Raw genomic sequence first — 20958 nt, 5'->3', positions numbered from 1 at the left:
TTTTTCCTGTAAGAGCATGCCAAAACTGTCAGGGCATGCTGGGACATGTAGTTCGACTACAACATCTGGAGGGCCACAGTTTGAAGACCCATGGATTACCATGTAGAGCACTAGCATATGTAGTACACTGCATATTTAGTGCAGAGTGTACGTTTGCATGCAGGAGCACCTCTGACTTAATAGTCTTGTTTTATCATGGGTTCCTTTCCAGCTGTACAGTGCAGTGGAATATGCTGGCGCTATACCTGTCAATGTTGACCAAAAAAAAGCGCCAGGGGGCACTCTGCACAGCGCGCCAGGGGGCACTCTGCACAGCGCGCCAGGGGGCACTCTGCACAGCGCGCCAGGGGGCACTCTGCACAGCGCGCCAGGGGGCACTCTGCACAGCGCGCCAGGGGGCACTCTGCACAGCGCGCCAGGGGGCACTCTGCACAGCGCGCCAGGGGGCACTCTGCACAGCGCGCCAGGGGGCACTCTGCACAGCGCGCCAGGGGGCACTCTGCACAGCGCGCCAGGGGGCACTCTGCACAGCGCGCCAGGGGGCACTCTGCACAGCGCGCCAGGGGGCACTCTGCACAGCGCGCCAGGGGGCACTCTGCACAGCGCGCCAGGGGGCACTCTGCACAGCGCGCCAGGGGGCACTCTGCACAGCGCGCCAGGGGGCAGATACCCATATCCTATCAATGCAAAACAGAAGGAACAGGAACACAATGTCGGCCCGTATCGCTATTACTAATAATGCAAGCAGGTGTGACCGCACACGGGGTGCGAGAGCCAGGAGAGCCCAGCAGGACTGAGCCGCCCCCTCCTCCCGAGGAACCCGCCATTTTCCTGGCGCACAGTGGCCGGGGCTGTCAGTGTTCTGAGGAAGCATCAGTAATAAAGGCGGCGGCATCATCATCATAACACACCCCCGTGCTTCCAATCAGCACCACGGCTAGGGGGCAGCACTGCTCCCGGCCCGAGCACTGTACACTGACGGAGCGCCCGCCCGCGGTACTCACCGGTGTTGTACACATGGAGCTCGTCCACGATGCCCTCGTTCCCGCCACCGAACACTACGATCAGTTCTTTGATGGCCACGGCCCGGTGTCCGTGGCGAGGCCTAGGCACTGGGCCCGACCAGCCCACCACTCGCTTCCAGCGGGGCTGTAAGGCGACTGTGGAGGATCCCGTCACCGCGGGAGGGGCGGCCATGGCGGGGGTGACAGCTCCTTCACGATCACCGGCTTATTTGTGGGAGGAAGGGGGAAGTAATCGGCGTCCAGACCCGGTTTGGGGCCCGCTGTCAGGGTGCTACGGTCGGCCTCAAGCACGATACGTGTGTTGGGGTGGATAATACTAGAGCGGCGGGGGCTGCGGCCTTGCAGTAGCCGGCTCTTACTGTGGCGCTGAGGAGTCCATGGGAGCCGCCATTTTAGGACGGCGGCCGGAGAGAAGACCAGCGGATTCCCGCGCCTGCTGCTGCCCCTCTGCTCCTCCGGGTCCGGTGCTGTGAGGGGTGGCTGCTGTCCCCCTTCTCCTCCGCTGGCAGCCCGTTCGCGTCTCAGCTGAGCCGCTTCTTTACTCTAGAGCCGCCCGGGAGCGGCGAAGCTGAGGGAGTCCATGGGAGCCGCCATCTTGTGCCGTCCAAACAAACCAATAAAGAGCTGGTAGGAAAACCAAAGATGGCGGCGGGCGAAGCGACAACACTGCGAGAAGGCGCCTTAGCCGGGCAGCCGGTAGAGGCGTGACAATGGTCAGGAATCAGGTCCGGCAACGGCGGTACAATACCCCGCTGTGTGTGCGGAGGGTGAGGGCCGGGACTCCGCCCCCGCCGCCAGCTCAGGGCTCCTGGAACTCGGGGGAATCTGAGGGAAAACGAGAAAGGAACGTCGGCAAATGGCTGCCTGTGCCAAAGCAATTCACTAAATGACGGCCACCGCGGTGATCGGTGTTCGGGCGTGGGACGGTGCACCGGAGCCTCTTTTCACGCCTCCCTGGGAGCCGCCATCTTGTCAGCGACCGCCTCCCGTCTTCCTCCTCCTCCGGAGACAATAAGATGGAGGCGGGGACTCGGCAGCGCTGCGGCCACGGGAGGGAGGGGGAGAGGCCGCCACCAGCACCAGTGTCCCTCACTGCCTGGCCTGGGGTGGCCACAGCGGCAGCCATGGCAAAATGGCGGCCAGAGAGACAGAATGTTATACTCTCATGCCGGGGAGTGCCGATAGCAAGTGCAAAATCACTACACATACAAAAATATAAAATGATACATACATAAAAAAAATTGTGTGTGTGTGTGTACCCACTCAATAGGGGAGAAATGATAAATTGTGTCTTCCAGCTGTTTTGGAACTACATTTACCTGCCAGGGTGTGCTGGGACCTGTAGTTTACCACAGCCATCGTATATTATATATAATAACTTGACAATACATGGCATGATACATAGTAGGCGGGTAACATGTATGTAGCTGGCAGCAGTATGTGCTAGTGACATGTATGTGGCTGGCAACATAATGTGCTGGTCACATGATGTGTGTAGCTGGCAGCAGTATCTGCTTCTGACATGTATATAAGTGGCAGAAGTAGTATTTTCTGGTTGCATGTATGTAGCTGCCAACTATATGTTCTAGTGACATGTATGTAGCTGGCAGCAGTATGTGCTGGACATTTTATGTTTGTAGCTGGCAGAAGTATGTGGTAGTGACATAATGTATGTAGCTGGTAGTAGTATGTGCTGGTCACTTCATGAATGTAGCTGGAAGCAGTATGTGCTGATCACATCATGTATGTAGCCGGCAACAGTATGTGCTGGTCACTTCATGTATGTAGCCGGCAGCAGTATGTGCCAATCACATCATGTATGTAGCCGGAAGCAGTATGTGCTGGTCACATCATGTATGTAGCCGGCAGCAGTATGTGCTGGTCACATCATGTATGTAGCTGGCAGCAGTATGTGGTAGTCACATAATGTATGTAGCTGGCAAATGTATGTGCTAGTGACATCATGTACATTGCTGGCAGCAGTATGTGCTGGTGACATCATTTATGTAGCTGGCCACATGTATGTAACTGGCAGCTGTATATGTGCTGATCACAACATGTATGTAACTGGTAACTTGTGTCTTACTGGTGACGTGAATTTAACTGGCAGCAGTATGTGTAGCTGGTGACTTGTATGTAACTGGCAGCAGTATGTACTGGTCACATGTATAAAGCTGGTGACTTGTATGTGCTATGACATGTATGTAGCTTGCAGCAGTATGTGCTGGTTACATCACGTATGTAGCTGGCAGCAGCAAGCAAGGAGACTGCTGAGCTGAATGTGGTCAGGGTATGAGGCGGCAGGTTGGCAGGGAGACGCCGGGAAAGCGTCCCTCCTGTCTCTGGAAGCCGCCATGTTTTCACGTAGCCTCCACGTCTGGAACACAAACACAAGGTAGAGGGGGGAGGGGGAGGAGGCCGGGTTGCAGCTAGGACTGGCGTGTGGCCGGCTGCAGGGAACATGGCGGGGCTGGTGGCGTTCACACACAGGCTTTATCTCTGACTGCTTATTGCACACTCAGGCCGCCTGCTTATTACACACACAGGCTGCCTGTCACCGCTTAGTACATGACTGCACGTCAGTGTCTGCACGGCGCCATCTTGTGGACCACTCCTCCTCCCTCCGATGATGATCATGAGAGGGAGGAAGAGGCCCCGGCTGCTGGCAAAACACAGTAATGGCGGCGGCTTCTTCCTGTGAGCCCGGATGTGGGGAGGAGTACAAAAGGAAAACAGATGGGGAGACTGTGACATTCACGTGCGCTTTTTTATCGTAAAGTGCGGCAGAGGCAGCCCCCTGTCCCGCCCGGGGTGCCTCACTGACACGATCCCCGCGCTACGGCGGGACAGACTTGCGCGGCGCCTTTCTTTTCCCAGTAACTATCATGGCGCCTCCTCTGCAGGCGCGGCCGCCATTTTACACTTCGTTCCTAGCAACGGTTGCCAGGGCCTTGTGGCACGAGGTAGAGGACGCGGCCATTTTGGAATGTGTCCGCCCCACCCCCGTGTCTCTTCTGTGCGGGCGGGAAACATGGCGGCTCATTAGCATAGAGACGACATAGATGTTGCAGCAGGATAGGGCGTTGTGTAGTAGTATGTTGTCTAGCTGCGGGTGCTGTGCACAGAAAGACGTCTGCTACCCTCAGTGATATGTGCCTATGTAATGTGATATTTAGGGGATTACACCATATGCTCAATTGTTTTTCTATACCATATTCTTTGAAGAAGAAAAAATAAATCTTTAATTTGTAGTTTGTGGTGGACTGGTGGTAAATATCCAGGATTTTGGAATGAAAATGTACTTTCTGACGGATTGACTATGGGCCTATTTTCAGCCTATGCAGCTATTTCCCCCAAAACACCTGTTTTGGGGGGTTAGCTTGTACTTGTTTACTTTTCTCGAATGGTTGCAAGCATGCTGCATCTCTTCAGTGCAGGGATCGAGTTAAGGGAGACAGGATCTGCCCAGTTGCTAGGGGAGTGCTGGGCAGTGGCGCTCCCCTGGAGAAATGATAAAAACGGGGGTCGCACCTCTAGGCCTTGCCCCCTTTCCAGGACGGTCATGCGGTCCTGATTTGGGAATTACATAAGTTGGGAGGTATGCATAATGCAAGTTGCACAGGCTGAGGGGGACCTGATGATGTGATTCATATTAAATCTTGTCATCGTAACACCGGTCCCGCTATAAAATGCCTGTATTTACAGCACTGTGTGGCAGGGGCAGAGCCATGATTGTGTGGCCACACTAGGGATGGATGCTGGAAACCCAACCTTAAATGATGGCTGGGTATCTGCCATCAAATATTTTGGTACTTGTGTCCTAGCAGGGCGCCCAGTACGCTGTAAGCGTACAGGGCTATTCTCCATAGCAAAATTGCATTGCATCTCATGGGCCATTATAGTGCCATGCGATGCGATTTTTTAAATGTAATTTATTCACTGCTCTGTTGGCCCTAGGGGATTGCATTGCATTGCACCTCCCGTAAAATTGCATGAGATTTTATAGGGTGCGATGCCATTCCATTAGCTATACACTTGTATGACATACAATGAGGTTTCACCCCACTATCCACGCCACCCCGAAGCGTGGCGAGCACAGTGAAATGTGTCCTCCTGACCTTTTCATACCCCCACTATCCACGTCGGCGTGGAGTTGATTTTATATAGTGTGACGAGCCCCGCGAGGGGACACGGATTACTTTACATGTATTCTGCGTCCGCTTGCGGGGCGCGCTGCGCTCGCCACGCTTCGGGCTCGCTGCGCTCGCAAAACTATATAAAATCAACTATAATGGCCCATGAGATGCAATGCGATTTTGCTACGGTAGCGTACATAAGAAAACTGGGTGCCCTGCTAGGAAACAAGTACCAATCTTTTGATGTAATGGTAAGTTTTACAATTAATATTTTTTAGACTTGTGTAAAAAAAAAAAAAATGCAATTTTTGTGCCTGTTCAAACATTTGGACTGTGGCTGGCTGGTGATGGGACTGGATACGGGACCATCACGACACAATCAAATGTTAACATTCGATGGTGGCAAACAACAGACTACTGCCATCAATTGGTAAAACCACTACTCTACCATCAGAACCAAAACATTGGTAGTTGAGAACCATCGCAATACAATGTCCATCCCTAGGCCATGACATCAATCTGCCCTTTTTCCCACCAGCCACGCCTCTACTTCACCAGCTGGGCTTCCCCTCTCACAGGAGCCTGCCAGGAGAAACATTGGAACACCACCATTGTGGGCTTAGCCATTGGAACATGCAATTTATGCAGCATTATTTGATTTTTATCTGTAACACAGGTTACTATGTGGAAGTGTGCGCAGGGCTCGTCTGGTCTGTGAATGCTTTATGTATTTTGGACCTATTGTAAATATATTCTGCCCTTCGTGCTATGCATGTTATTCTGACAGCTGCAACCAGCTCTGCTCTAGGTCCTGGTTTTTAATCTGAGATACAGCTCATGGAGACCAGCAAATACAAATGTGTGTATCCCGGCTTGTGACCCCTTTTACACAGGCATCCCTACCTGGCATAATGCCGCACTGGTGACATCACTGCAGGCGGGGCCTGAGCCGGCGCAGGTAGGTGAGAGCATCTCCCAGTGCCGGTTTTTCCATTGCAGTGAACGGATGCGACCTGGGTTACCCATTTAGACTACAGTGTAATGCAGGTTGAACCCATGTTAAACCAGGATCGTTTGCCAGGGTTGAAATCCTGGGTCTCATGACCCGGGTCAGACCATTTACACCGCTTGAAAACCCAGGTTTTTGCATGCTTCCATGCAAAAACCCAGGTTATTAGAGCTGGTGTAAAAGGGGTATTAGTGTACCTCTCTTTGCTAAAATGCGGCCTAAAGTGGTTATACATCAATGATAAATACTGTAGGGCTGTAAATCCTAGGGATTACACTCCCCAAAACGATTGACGGTTTATACTGGGATAACGATCTTCTCCTCTTAACCTGCATTTGGAAATAAAGCAAAATCTATAAAGAGCAATTAACTGGGACTTCCGGTTCCGCCTTTCATGGGAACGGCAGTGCCATACTGAGCTCCCCAGCACGCCTCTTGGAAGCCGCCTGATCCCCGCCGCTGACCCCCAGAAGACACCAGGGTACTGCCGCTGCAACCAATGGACAAATTTCTGGCACAGCCACCGACGGGTAAGCCGCTGTGGCAGCCCTCTGTCCAGCCGCATGCCACATCCAACATGGCCGCCGGCTCACTCCACGGCGCCCACGCAGCACAGAAAGAGCTCCCGGTGCCTGCACCTGTGCCAGCTTTAGCTATAGTGGGGGGGGGGGGGGGAGATGGAGACACCACATCCTCCTCTTACTCAGCCAGAACTTTTCACCCAGCAAACCCGACTCCCTCAGTCAGCACCACTGACCTATGCAGACATGGTCTGAGCAATACAGGACACAATTAACCCCATCTTGGATGCCCATGCCAGCAAACTGCAGCAATGGCGCCTTGCTTTTAAATGAGATATAGCATTTACTGATTGGGAACAGGACTTCTTTTTTTAAAGGTATGGGCAACAGTGTCCGTCCTGTTACCACAGGCAATTCTTACCGCTCTGTGGCGTGGGCAATGGTCGGGGTGATGTGCAGATGGATCTGCGCCCCAGCACCTGTTCTCTCCGTACCTCTTCGCTGATTTGTGGAGGATTTGATGGATGCAGCCGGCTGTAGTTTCCCGGCGATGCCGTCTCCTCGACGCAGCTTTCCTCTGATGTTTAACCCGTGCAACGCTCTGCCACAGCGTCTGCGATGGGAGGTGAGGTCTGCGACTGGTGGAGGCAATATTCCGGCTCTGGATGCAGCGGGTGAACAGGTTACGGGGGCAGATATCCGGATGTCCTTTTGGAACGCGTTTCGCCACACTGGGCGGCTTTCTCAACCAGGTATCAGGTACAACAAGGTATATTTCAAATGTGCATATAGACCCAGCGGTTATTAACAGTGTCCAATTGAAACATTGTGGTTTTAGAAGAATATATGTGTGTAATGTTGTGCTTTTTGTTTGTTTTTAATAAATTGTAAACTTTTCTTGTTCACCCAAGCGCCCCACGTTTTTTCTTTCTCATTCCTTTTTTTTAGAGGCTTGCAATCCTCTTACGCGGTGGCTGCAGGGTGACAAGTTACAGCCCCGAAGACTACCCTTTGGTATTCTACACATAAATAATATGAATTGATCCTGGTCCACCAACCCAAGGCACCCCTGTAAGTGTCCTGAGGCACCCCAGGGTGTCTAGGCACACAGTTTGGGAACCACTGTACTATGCAAAACAAAATCAACGATTTGGAAAATCGCTCGAGAAGGAAAAACTTTCACTCCCTGGGCCTCCCTGAAACACTTAAGGGTCCCTTCTTGCTTACTTTCCTACTAACCACGCTGCCTGAGCTATTACACATAGAAGAAGCCTGCACATGCATGATCATTGAGAGAGCCACCAGCAGGCCATCTGGGCGGCATTCCGACAAAACAGATCCTTACAATGGAATGGCAATAAATTGCTTAGTTTCCAAGACTTTTCAGCAGAGGTTACAAGAGCCAGGAAAGAGTTCTCCCCGCTGTGCTCCCGACTGGTGAAGTCGGGTACCAGTACCAAGTTTTCCCTTCTCTACCCTACCAAACTGCGCATATTCCCAGGCTCTTTCTTCAAGGAGTTCAACACAGTCCAGGATGCGGAGGGTTACCTAGTTGAACAAGCCCAGGATACCTTCTCACCAGCTGGCCCTGACACCACCTGAGCGACAAGTGCTACTCGTCACACCACAGTCAACCTCATCCCCACGTGTTGAATGTCTTTGTTTCCCTTCGATTTTCACAGCTGGATATCCCTGAGCTGAGGCCCTCCAATGCCCCCTCTTTTTCCCATGCGGAGCTCGCCACATGCTGAAGGGGAAACGACGATCCCTCTCCCATCCGAAATGGCCTAGCCCAGGACTTTGGGTTCTACAATGTACCATTATTATACGTAACTATATATTATGTTCACAGACGGTTGATTGTGTGCTACACTAAGCGTGCTTAACTTACTTGGTTCGGTCTCCGAGGACCAGTCATGGTGCAAGATTATTGCACCTGATGCCATCCATGGGTCCCGGCAATAATAATAATAATGGCTGGGGCGAGCCTGTTGTATCCCGCTGCTATATCCCTGAGATCACGGTACCCAGTAGCTTGCTCTGCTGCTGGGAGCCCGGAGGTCCTTATGTTTGTTTAAAATTTTATGTTGATTGGGATGTTGAGGGACTGGGAACAGGCGGTCATATATACCATTATTGCACTAGCCCTAACTACCCTTCCTGTGGCCGCCCCGGGCCTGGTTCCCTGGATTCTCACTTTTCCCCCTACTCCCACTTCCTTTATGTTTTTCCCTTTTTTGTATTGTCTTGTCTTAAATGTTATTTATAGCCTTACTGAGTTGCATTTTTGTATTGAGCAAGGGCCCTACGTCCTATTCTGTGCAGTGATGTGTAATGGGTGAATTGAAAATAGCGACGTTGGTGGCTTCCATGTTCCTTCTAAACGTAAAAAGACCTTGCTCTAGCTCCACAAAAATATGGCGGCGGCACCATATACTTCAAAATCCAGGGGTGTGGTCATCTTGGTTAGAAAACAGACTCCTTCAACTCCCATGTGCGCAAAGAACGCACAAAACTGTACCTTGAAGCTCAGGCCGCACTCACTGCAGCATACCAGAGTTACAAGTTAGCACCCACTACCCCTAACAGGATAACATTTAAGCAGGGCAAGACAGTATTTGATAACCTTCTGTCCAAGGCAGAAACACTACTATCCTTCCAGACCCAGAGTAAATATCATAGATTTGGTGGTAAATCTAACAGGTTAATGACTAACTTGCTACAAGGTCAAAACTCTCCTACTAATATGACTTCCCTGAAAGATGACAGTGGTACACTGGTACATAGGGGAAAATATATATCCACATACAGTATATATCCACATATATATCCACGATATTACACATTCTACTCCAAACATATTAGCCTTCTTAACTGTCCTATTTAATTCACTCCTTAAGGGAGCGACCCAACCTCCATACTTTAACTCTGCACTCCTTAAAGTAATTCTAAAACCTGGATATAACCCTACACTTCCATCATCTTACCACCCCATCTCGCTTTTAAACACGGATTATAAACTTTATACCAAGATACTGGCCGACAAGCTTAAAATATTACTACCCACAATTATTAATAAGGACCAAACAGGCTTTATTTGGGGCAGACATTCAGTACTGAATGTAAGAAAACTGCTGTTGGTATTGCAGTGGCTGCAGGCATACGGGGCTCCAGACCCACAAGCAATTTTGTCAATGGATGCCGAAAAGGCATTTGACATGGTCTCATGGGTTCATCTGTTTACAACGTTACAAAATTTTGGGTTCCCTGAGGCCTTCACCAGTGCGATCCGTAACCTATATGCTAACTCATCCTCCCAGATCTTAGCCAATAATTACTTATCGTCCCTCTTCCACATATTTAGAGGCACCCGCCAGGGCTGCCCTCTCGCCCCACTCCTATTTGCTTTTGCACTGGAACCCCTAGCCATCAAACTTAGGAACTCACCGTCTTTCACTGGTATTAAAGTGGGCAATGAAGCAGTCAAACTGAGCTTGTTCGCTGATGACATGCTCCTGTTTCTCTCAAAACCCCATCATGCGATCCCAGCTGTCATGACTATAATAGATCATTTTGGGACATTCTTAGGTTTTCAGGTCAATTACAGTAAATCACACATATTACCCCAGGCATTGCCTCCGTCTTATACAGAGAGCCCTAGGCCTATTACCAGTAGATGCTGTTAGGCTGTTGATGTCTTTCTCCCCTGTTTGTCAGCCTCCCTCCTCTCATCCCCCTCCATCCCCCTATTTTGAAGTTGTTAATTTGTATCAGAAACATTGCAATGTTTATGTTGAGATTATAAAATACGTTATACTGCTGTCCCATGAATATTTGAATTGTGCGACATGATTTTCATTCCACTGTTCTTCATAAAAATATTGATAGACAAATACCCACCTCGACAGGGGGTCAATTTACCCTAAAGAAATGGCAGGATTACTGACTCTGGGACTGGTTCAGACCTCGGATCCACCTAGTCTGATTCGGCGATCATGCAACAACCTTTATATTATGGGATTGTTTCAAGTTCTCTCTGTTAATGTTGTTGTAACAAATACAAACTCTTGTAATGTCTTCTTTCCAAAATGTTTATTTTATTCATTTTACACGTTGTAATATTGAAAAACTTCTTAATAAAAATGTGTTGACAAAAAAAAAAAGAGCAATTAACTGTGTATCTGGGCAATACCATGTTGCACTGCAGGTGGGGCAGTTGTAACGTGCAGGGAGAGTTATACATATACATTAGCCAACCTGGGCGCGGACATCTGATATTGTGTGTACATACTGAACAATATCAAATTGTTTACAGTATCGTTCAGTGATTAACCCATGCATCATTAGTTTTGCAGCAAAACTGATATCGGTAATGATATCACCAGTGCCGCATATCTTATAGTATGTACGGGGTATAACAATAAAGCTGTCTTACATTTATATGCTACATGCAGAAGCAGCCTGTTTACTCTGCACAGAAAGGTCCTAATCCTGGTTGACTCAGTAAACTGCGAAGCTCGCAGCTTACCGAGTCCCAGAGGGCCTGCCGCCAAATATAAGTCAGTAGAGACTGACATATTTGCGGGCATTCGGCTGTAGATAGAGGCGACTGGCGGCATATAACATCAGTCACCCTCCCCCAGCAACCTGGGTCCTGCCTGAATTCCCATGGGAATGCCCATGAAAAGCTGGGCGTCCCCACGGGCGACACCCAAGCCCACAATACAATGTACCCCACTGTCAGGTTGACAAAGGGAAACCTCTCTGCAGATCTGTGCTGTGACTGTTCCAGACTTGCACCTAACTTTCAGTGGCTTTTGTAAAATTACAGATGTCACACGGGCAGATTCTGGATCTCGTAGTGATCTGAATTCATCCCCTGCCAAGATGGTCAGGGTTAGCGCATGTGCAAACCCCGACTGCGAGCGGCCGTGAGGAGGGATGGGGGGGGACGGGGACCACCCAGCATTTTATGTGCGTCCCCAGGAAAACACTGGACTTTTCCATGGGTATGTGGGTCGACCAATGTCTGCCGGGGAGCGGGCGGCTGACGTCACATGATGGCGGATGCAAATAAAAGTCAGTTCAGACTGTCTTTTATGTGCGAAGGCAGAGAAATCATTAGATTACATGTTTCTGAGGGAAATCGGTGGCGACGGGGGAGAAGGCGCTCGTACGGGCGGTGTCTCTGGTGCTCGGTAAGCTGCAAGGATAGCTGCTTACCGAGCAACAGAGATGCGCCCGTACAAGCTGAATCACCCCCACAGGTTGTTACATTTGTTATAATTTGTAACACTTTATTATTTTTGTTAAAATGCCTGCTGTCGTTTGGGCCCTACATATTGAGCAATTTGGGCTAACTTGAAAATGACCTAATACCGCTCCGTGTGTAGGTGCCATAGCGATGTGCGATCGCCAGTGTTCTCATCAGAGAACACGGTGAGAGAGGAATTTATATATACTGTCCTGATAAGGAAAACAGGAGATGGGATCATTTAGAATGATGGACTGCGTTCCTGTAAGACGTACAATTAGGAGTATAGTGTTTGAGCATAGAGATAACTGTATTGCATTGTCACCGATTTAAAAAACAAACATTTACTTTATTTTCCGATTGTTCTTTTTAAAATAAATCAGTTACCCATCTCAGTGGCTCTAAAAGCACTGCATATAATATTTATCATCTGCAAACTCACACACGTATCATGTATTGTTTGAAAGAACCAGAGGGCAGCAGGAGAGAGAGGAGACGGAAGCTATACAGATAAAGCTCAGTTTGCAGTGTGCAAACTGCCTTTCTGGCTGCGAGCTGAGCAGAGTGCAGGGGAATCGATGTCAGAGACACGGGCCAATCCTGCCGCCTGTAGCCCTGGGACGCCCCTCTGCTAAGCCACATTCAGGAAGTGCCTAAACTGCTGTTAGCCAAATGGGGGTGGAGGTTAAACATTACAGTCTTTGCCGTCTGCTTGCTGTCAGTGAGCTGGATATACTTTTGATTATTTATTTGTAAATCAGCTTCACTAGATTGTTTAATGTAAAGCAACATGGAAATAACAAGCTTCCTAGGACAAGATAGGGCCTTGTGGCATGTGGCTGCAGCTTTTGCAGGGTGCTTGGTGATCGTGAGCACAGGTGTGCTGGACACAGTCAGCACTGAACTAGGGTATAGTCACTATGCTGAGAAACCTAGTTCACAACTTCCTGCTTTTCTCACCATGCCTTTCAACTCTATCATCAATCTTGGATATATGCTTCTGGGAATATATTGGTTATACCAGGATGGAAAGGCTATCAGAATCAAGGACAAGACAGGACTTTATCTGAAGAATGTCTTTTCCTGGATGGCACTGGCATACGGCCCTGTTCAGTGGGTCAGGATATGGACGCAGGCCCAGTGGGCTGCCATTCTCGACCAGTGGTTTACATTGCCTATTTTTGCTTGGGCAATTATTTGGTGCAACTCCATCCTGCAAAATTGGAAGGGTCACCGCTTCTTGGCAGTAGAACTCTTCTCATTGAGTAGCTATTTCTTGAGCATTTGTCACCCGCAAGGATTTGAATTAACCCTGCTTTTACATATGACATGGGCATCTATATCGGGACTGAGATTGCAGAGCAGATACGGAGACTCTACCACAAAGAGATACTTGGTCTTTGCTCTCACCTCTTTCCTTGGATTTGTAGGATTAAAGCTTCTTGATCACTGGTTGGCCCAATGTTTCCTCTTTCAGACACTCACTGGCCACTTCTGGTCCAAAGTGTGTGACATTTTGCAGTTCCATTACGCTTTCTGCTTCTTAGCTCACCTAGACCACCATCGATCCTTGAAGTCGAATAAATGACCAGTCAAATCGTATGTCAGAAGATTGACCATATTGTCTTTAAAATTGTGAAATTGTAATCTGCAAGGCCTCGAAATTCTAAACTTCCAGACAGAAGTAGAAGCTGGACCCAATCAGGCAAAGATTCTTGAATAAGAGAACCCAAAATATTTTTCTCATAAAATCAAATATATCCTGGAAATTATAAGAGTGAGGTCATTAGAGCTTTGGGTTAATTTCTTTCATCATGAGCGCATCTTTAAATATCACTGAGAATAAATAAAATATCAATGTTTATTAACTTAAAAGAAAAAAACAATGCAATCTCTTTTTTTACAGTTATGTTATATACAATTTAGATGCTATCTTGTCATTTCATCATATGTTTTATGTGGTTTGTTTCTGGAAGTCCGGTTTAGGGATGCCAATCCCAGGGCATTTTTTCAATCCCGGAATTCGGGTTTGAAAAATGCCCGATCCCAGGATTGGCTTCCCTAATATAAAAAACCCGCATCGGCCGCCCCGCATATTTACTTACAGATGCGTGGTGCGGCCGGGAGCCGGGTGGGTGGGCAAGCCGGGGAGATGGAGCCAGGGTGGGAGGACGAGCTGGGTTGATGGAGCCGAGCCCGGGCTGGTCGCCTGGTGTGTGGGCTGGTCTGCTGGTGGGTGAGCGGGCTGGTCCGCTGCTGAGCGGTCTGATCTGTTGGTGGGTGGGTGTTCAGGCCAGGGACAGGACAGAGGCAGCCTGCGCAGCATGACCTCTGACGTCATCACACTGCGCAGAGCCGCGCTGCCCGGGACGGGAGAAGCCAGGCAGCTGCTGAGCACCCGCTCAGACGCTGCCCAGCATTAGACTGCGCATGCGCAGTCTAATCCCGAAATCCCGGGATTGGAAACTCCAGTCCCGGGATTGAAATACCGTCGTTTTGGGGGCCAAATCCCGGGATCCCGCCGATCCCGATATTGGCCACCCTAGTCCGGTTTCATGACACTGTTCAACATTGTCTTCATAGATTAATTTCCCCTCTGTAACTTGAAGGCCAACTCTAATATTGTAATTGTTTGGAATAGAGGATTTGATTGTAAAGTCTACTTGGAAATCAACAGATGTGAATGATAATCTATTACTGTATTATTAAATTGGTGCTACAGTATATAAAATAAAGTAATAGTATTCCTGTAAACAAAATTAATGTTTTCTAACAGTCAATTCAAGGATACACTTCCCTTCCTTCACATTAACATAAAGTGGAAATCTTAATGTATTGTCGAGCTTATTTTGGAGTAAAACAAATAAAAGTTTCACTTATGCCTGGTAGAGATGGTAGAATTTTTATTTCTCCAGTAAAGACGGGTACGTAGTCTATCATCAGTGTCTATGACTTAAATACAAATCAGTATTTCTCAACTTTTGACAAGATTATATTTTCAACATTTCCATGTGGGAAGAGGCGAGATTATTACTAACTCAGCCAAAAATATTATTTCTCTACCCATGATTAAGGACAGTTGGGAGTTCACCAGGACCTGAGTTTGGAAACCTTGATCTGTCTCCAAGTGGTTGAACGTATCGTGCCCTTAACCATTTTTGCTAAATATGTCATCTAACAGTTCTCTAGAATCCAGTGACATCACTAAAGCCCTGGAATGAGTAGACTATATTCTCATGAATATTAGTGTTATACACAATATGGTGTTATCCACTACATCTGGTGAATTTCTTAATTGTCAATGAATGTACATGCATAATAACTGCGGTAATCTGTTTATTTAAAAAATATTGTGAGTAAATCAAATTTTCTCAGTCTAGATGCAAAATAGAATAAATGAAAAAAAAAAAAAAAGCGTTGGATTTTGTCATTATTTCATAATATACACATTGTGGTTATGTATGTAGACAGAGGTTAAAATGGGCTGATTCATGTGTTTGTGTGCACACATTCACAAACGAAAGATTAGAACACATCATAATATGAATTATGCTTATTGTAATGTATATATTTGATGTCTCGATAAAAAAAGTTTATAAATAAAGAAAAAGATTAGAACACGTCATGCCATAACCTCATCTCCAGCACAAGACAGCCTCAAGCCACCCACTTTAGAAGCCCATGACAACCAGAAATCAGGACTCGTGGCAGGTGTGTGCTTGGTTCCGTGCGTTACTGTACATCCCATTGTTATATGACCTGTATGTTATAAGCATAGGAGTACATTCTGTATTTCCATTTTCCAATGCCTCCCAAAACTGCTGATCTCTGAATGGGAACAGATTGTGAGAAAGGACATAACTACCGCATGATTGTGACAGGTCTACTGCATCGGTAGCTCTAGGCTTGGGGTAGCCAACTCTAGTTCTCGAGAGCTACCAACAATTAATGTTTTCCAGGTCTCCTCACAGAACCACAAGTGAAGTAATTAGCTCCACCTATGGATCTTTTAAAATGTGTTAGTTAGTAATGAGTGCACCTTTGCAGCAGCTAGAAAATGTGAACTGCTGGTAGCTCTTGAGGACTGGATGTGGCTACCACTGCTCTAGGCCATCATTTTCTGTCCTCCAGTCCAAACACCCATTGCCACCATATTCTTTTATTGATGCCGTGGTGAACAAGACTTGGGTCAAAGTTATCAGAGGTCTGAACAGTGAGACAGAACCATTACTCTGGGACTGCCTCTGCTAAATCAATACATATGAGAGATATTGCACATTTGTAATTGCATGTACAATCCTCCAGCATTTCAGCATGCTCTGCTCCAGTTCATGATTGGCCCTGCCCAGTCTGCCATGCCACAGGCAGACGTCACTACATCTGTGGGCTACATCCAGTTTCCTGCATTTCCCAACATAAATTCCAGCTCACTTTGGGAATGGTTCCATACTAAGGGCCTTATTCTAGTTCACTCTTAGAGGCAAATTCCTTCTTAGCTGGACAAAACCATGTGCGCTGCAGGGGGGCAGATGTAATATGTGCAGAGAGATTTAGCATTGGGTGAGTTATTTTGTTTCTGTGCAGGGAAAATACTGGCTGCTTTATTTTTACACTGCAATATAGATCTCACTTTGAAGAAAAACCCCACCCAAATCTTATTCTCTCTGCACAAGTAACATCTGCCCCACCTGCAGTGCACATGGTTTTGTCCATCTAAGAAGGAATTGGCCTTTACGAGTGAACTAGAATAACCCCCTAAGTGTACCCTTGCTATACTCAGGCCTCCATATAACCGTAGCTCCCCTAACTCTGGTACCACTACCTTATGGCCTACTCAAACTCTGGATTTAATTAATTGATCTAGCTTGGTCTACCCCAACATGACCTACTTTAGCCCTACACTTCTGCCCCTTGGACTAAATATCTCCCCTTCTACTCATTGCTTCCTTGTATATTAGTGTGTTCATATTAACCCAATGTTTTGTTTTGTCTCCATACAAATTATTCTTGTTTATTGCTGTATTACTGCCACCAAGTTGGCCACTCTCATAGACCTGGTTTCTCCTCTGTATCTTCCTCGTGTATCCTAATTATTTCTTATGCCAGCTCTGCCTGTGCTTTACTCAAGCCACATCCTTTAATTTTATTCTACATAGCTATAATGTTCATGTCTGTCCCATAGGACTTCCATTTCTTTGGTCGTATTCTTCTGTCTACCATGAGGCTTTGTTGAAATCACAACCATTAATGTTTTTCCTGTTAACTTGGAATTGTCATTTTGTAATCTTGTCTGCCCGTCTCAACTGCTACTTTATGTCCATGTATTATTTGGTACTTCTTTACTTTCACGGCGCCAGCATGGCGCCGCGCGTACTTCCGGGTTACGCTCGCCACTAATTAAGTAAAATAAACTAAGTTAACGCCATGCCAACATGGATAGTTCATACCTCCACTATCCATGTTGGCATGGAGTTGATTTTAATTAGCGTGGCGAGCGTAGCGAGCCACCGAGCCCGCAGCGTGGGCGAGCGAAGCGAGCCCCGCAAGGGGACTCTGACGCCTGGCGCCGTGAAAGTAAAGAAGTACCTATTATTTTAATCTTTACGTTGTACTTCCACTGGTATCTGTTGTGTATTGAATATATACAGTATGCACTGTAATTCTGAGTTGTTCTCGTGTGCTGCTACAGACGCTTTGTACCTCCTTATAGATAAATGCTAATAATTCAAGAATGGAGAGCCTTTCCATTGCATAGGCGGAGAAAACTTTATCAACAAAAACTGTGATACCATTGGAGCTCAGGGGTGACATTTAATAGAATGCGATTTTACTGCACTTTTTGAAATCGCACCATATCGCCGCACATCGCACTTTTTTAATTCGCATTTTTCTCTTGTAAACTGCATATTTAATGAAATGCGAATTCCCGGCAAAAAGCATGATGAAATGCGATATAGTGCGGGTCCCCCCTCCCGAGCATAACCAGCCCCGGTCCTGGTTTCATAAAATCACGGGGCAAAACAAATAGGGGTCCCCAGGATTTTATAAAACCAGCCCCAGGCTCAAGGACCGGTCATAGTTCCCAAAATACGGGGGACAAAATGAGTAGGGGTCCCCCGTATTTCAAGAACCAGCACCGGGCCCAACCAGCCAGCAGGGTAATGCCACAGCCGGGGGTAGACTTTTTATACAAGTCCCCCCAGCCAAAGTATTCACCCCCTGACCGGTCAGCAGGGGTCCTGGGGGGAGTGGGGACCCCCCCAAAGAAGGAGTCCCCCCCCCTCCAGAACTTTCCTGCCCATGCTGAATTCTTTCTTGATGCGGTGGGCATCGAGCTGATTTTTGTGTAAAAAAATAGAACTATTGTGTATTTCTGCGGAACTATGAGTCCCAGCAAGCCTGCACCGCTTGCAGGGACTTGGAGAACTACAAGTCCCAGCATGGGGGGCAATAAAGGGCCCGCTGAGACTTGTAGTCCCACAGCAGAACAAATAGTTAAATAAATACACTTACACACTGACAGTAAAACTTTATTACATACTGAGCCCATTCATCCAATACTCACCTATGTTGCCACGAAGCATCGGTTCCCTTGTCCAGTAGTATCCACTCGGGTACCTGTGGAGAGAAAACATACTCACCGGATGTCTTCAGGGCTTCTCCTGGACCCCTGCACCACTGCCACCATGCTCCGGTCTTGTTTACTTGTGGGGCTCCGCCCTCCAACCGAGACTTAGGGCCGCCCACCAGCCAATCATGGTCCGGGATTGAATACAATATTCATGTCTATATTCCCTTTAGTCGCAAATATTAAGTACAGTATCACTAGAATGTTTGTAGGAGGGACTGCAACAGGAATCTCCAATCCACCGCCCACATCGGTTTATATGGGGAATGTGAATCTGCCTGATGTATCAACATTGGGCAGCAGTGCATCGCATAACTTGGCTATCGCCATTCTGCGATGACGATAGCCCATTGTAGGACTGCCGCCGGGGAGGCAGCGCTAACATGCATGCACAGATCGCCAGGCTCAGCACATCGCATCTTTCAGAGCCCTGTCCCTGCCTGTCAGGGATGATACATGCCGCCGATCGGATCTCATTTTACAATGGCAACAAGTCTCCCAGATCACATTGTAAATGCGATCAGTGATAAATGGGCCCCTGAGTAATCTGGGATCGCTACTGAGCTGCCGAGAACACAGTTTTGACCAGTGTCAGCATGGCATTGATACCTTTGGACATCTATTCCCCTGCATTGCCCGTTCACAGTGGATGCTACTGCTATATCAATATCTGCTGTTCCCCACACTCTTATTCGTTTAACCCATTAGTACTCACTCTTTCATGTACCCTTAATTAACATACCACGCATGCAGCTGATCTATTCATGATGCGTGTCCTATCCCACTGTTCCATATATCTATATGATGGGTATTTACCCCTCTAAGCAATCTGATTTCAGATCCATCTAGAGCTCATAGGTGGAATCTGTATACATATTTTAAGTCTATTCAGCCCACTGTGAGAGAGGCTGCGCTGGATGGATACAATTATATTAGACACCATGGCCCTTTCTCAGATCTGATCGCAGTACAAATTTGTTCTCAAAATGGGCAAAACCATGTGCACTGCAGGTGGGGCTTATCCTGCACACTAACCATTTGTTTCCTGATCTGCTGTCAGTCCCTCCACTGGTTATCAGTATTGTACCATATTCAATAAAAAAACAAACAACAACACACTTTTACATAAAGCTATTAACCAAACTACACCTATACAACCTCAAAGTTGGTTGTAATAGTGAGAGTTTATTTTTAGGAAGACCAATAAGGACATGCCTCCAAACCTTTGTGGTGCTTAACCAGGACATTTGTGTGCACTACAAGATTGCCAAAATTATGGCGTATGGCTTTGCAGCAAGTGGGAATGACCTTGCTGGGAATGCTGAATCTGAATGCCGCTGTTTTTCATTATGTCGGGAGCTTGCCCAACAAACCTGTACCGGCTGGACAGCCCCCAGCCTCAAATCAGAGCTGGAGCAGTGTGTGTGTGTGTGCGTGTGTGTGTGCATCCTCCACTTTTCTATAGGAGGTGTATGATGTCCCTTCTAGCCTCCGCCAGTCATTTCACCATGGGTCTGTCTGCCACTTGTCTTCGCTGTGTGCGGGAGGCAAAATAGAGGCGCACTCGACAGGGAGAACACATTCAAAATTACAACAGTATTTCACATATTATAACGACAGTTGGAAGCACGTGCAGTACAAGCTGGCTCGCGCTTCGCAGTAAAGCTTCATTAGGGCAGTTATTTTTGACAGTCCTGTCTAGTACACCACCCACGGACATTCTCTCTTTCTGTAGAATTCTAAGTATTGATTTGGTACTTGTGTATTATCATGGCGCCCATGATGTTGATCTTAGTACATCGTATGCGATATAGCGGCATGCAATGCGATTTTTTATTGTACAAGCACCCTGATGTGTGCTTACAATGTTAAATGTACCCCCATTGTCAATGCCACCCCGAAGCGTGGTGAGCGCAGCGAGCCTGTAAGGGGCGGCGGTATGCGGCCTCCAACCTTTTCATACCCCCACTATTCACGTTGGAGTGGAGTTGATTTTAGATAGTGTGGCAAACGCAGCGAGCCCGAAGCGTGGCGAGCCCCGCGAGGGGACGCGGATGACTTTACATGTATTCCGCTGTGCTCGCCACACTATCTAAAATCAACTCCACGCTGACGTGGATAGTGGGGGTATGAAAAGGTCGGAGGATGCGTACCGCCGCCGCTCGCCACGCTTTGGGTTGTCGTTGATAGTGGGGGTCGCGTTGACAATGGGGGGGCATTTTACATTGGGTGCTTGTACAATTAAAAATCGTATGCGATCGCATGCCATTTGCTGGCATGGGATGCGATATTTAATTGTACATTTTGGCTTTTTCACGCGAAAATCGCATCGCATACCATATTTAGTGGTATGCGATGTGATGGGCGCCGTGATAATACACAAGT

General features: G+C 47.7%; 2 protein-coding genes across 5 annotated transcripts in view; one reads left to right on the top strand and one right to left on the bottom strand.

The window, feature by feature from the left end:
• HCFC1 (host cell factor C1) overlaps window positions 1–2155 on the bottom strand; it is a 37651-nt gene extending 35496 nt beyond the window's left edge. For 2 of the 4 annotated variants that reach the window (XM_083158878.1, XM_083158879.1), the window contains exon 1: window positions 1005–2155. In XM_083158878.1, coding sequence (XP_083015004.1) covers window positions 1005–1197 — 193 coding nt within the window. In that variant the 5' untranslated portion in view covers window positions 1198–2155. The remainder of the gene's footprint in view (window positions 1–1004) is intronic. The other 2 variants (XM_083158876.1, XM_083158877.1) reach the window with 1 other exon arrangement.
• A 10133-nt stretch (window positions 2156–12288) lies between these two features.
• TMEM187 (transmembrane protein 187) lies at window positions 12289–15347 on the top strand. Its single transcript, XM_083158875.1, has one exon. The coding sequence runs from the start codon at window positions 12736–12738 to the stop codon at window positions 13531–13533; it is 798 nt and encodes a 265-aa protein (XP_083015001.1). The 5' UTR covers window positions 12289–12735; the 3' UTR covers window positions 13534–15347.
• The last annotated feature ends 5611 nt before the right edge of the window (window positions 15348–20958 follow it).

This window comes from Crinia signifera, chromosome 9, assembly GCF_055691185.1.
Source record: "Crinia signifera chromosome 9, ASM5569118v1, whole genome shotgun sequence".
NCBI lineage: Eukaryota > Metazoa > Chordata > Amphibia > Anura > Myobatrachidae > Crinia > Crinia signifera.
The sequence above is the reverse complement of the archived record's forward strand: the minus strand, read 5'-3'. Positions and strand labels throughout refer to the sequence as shown.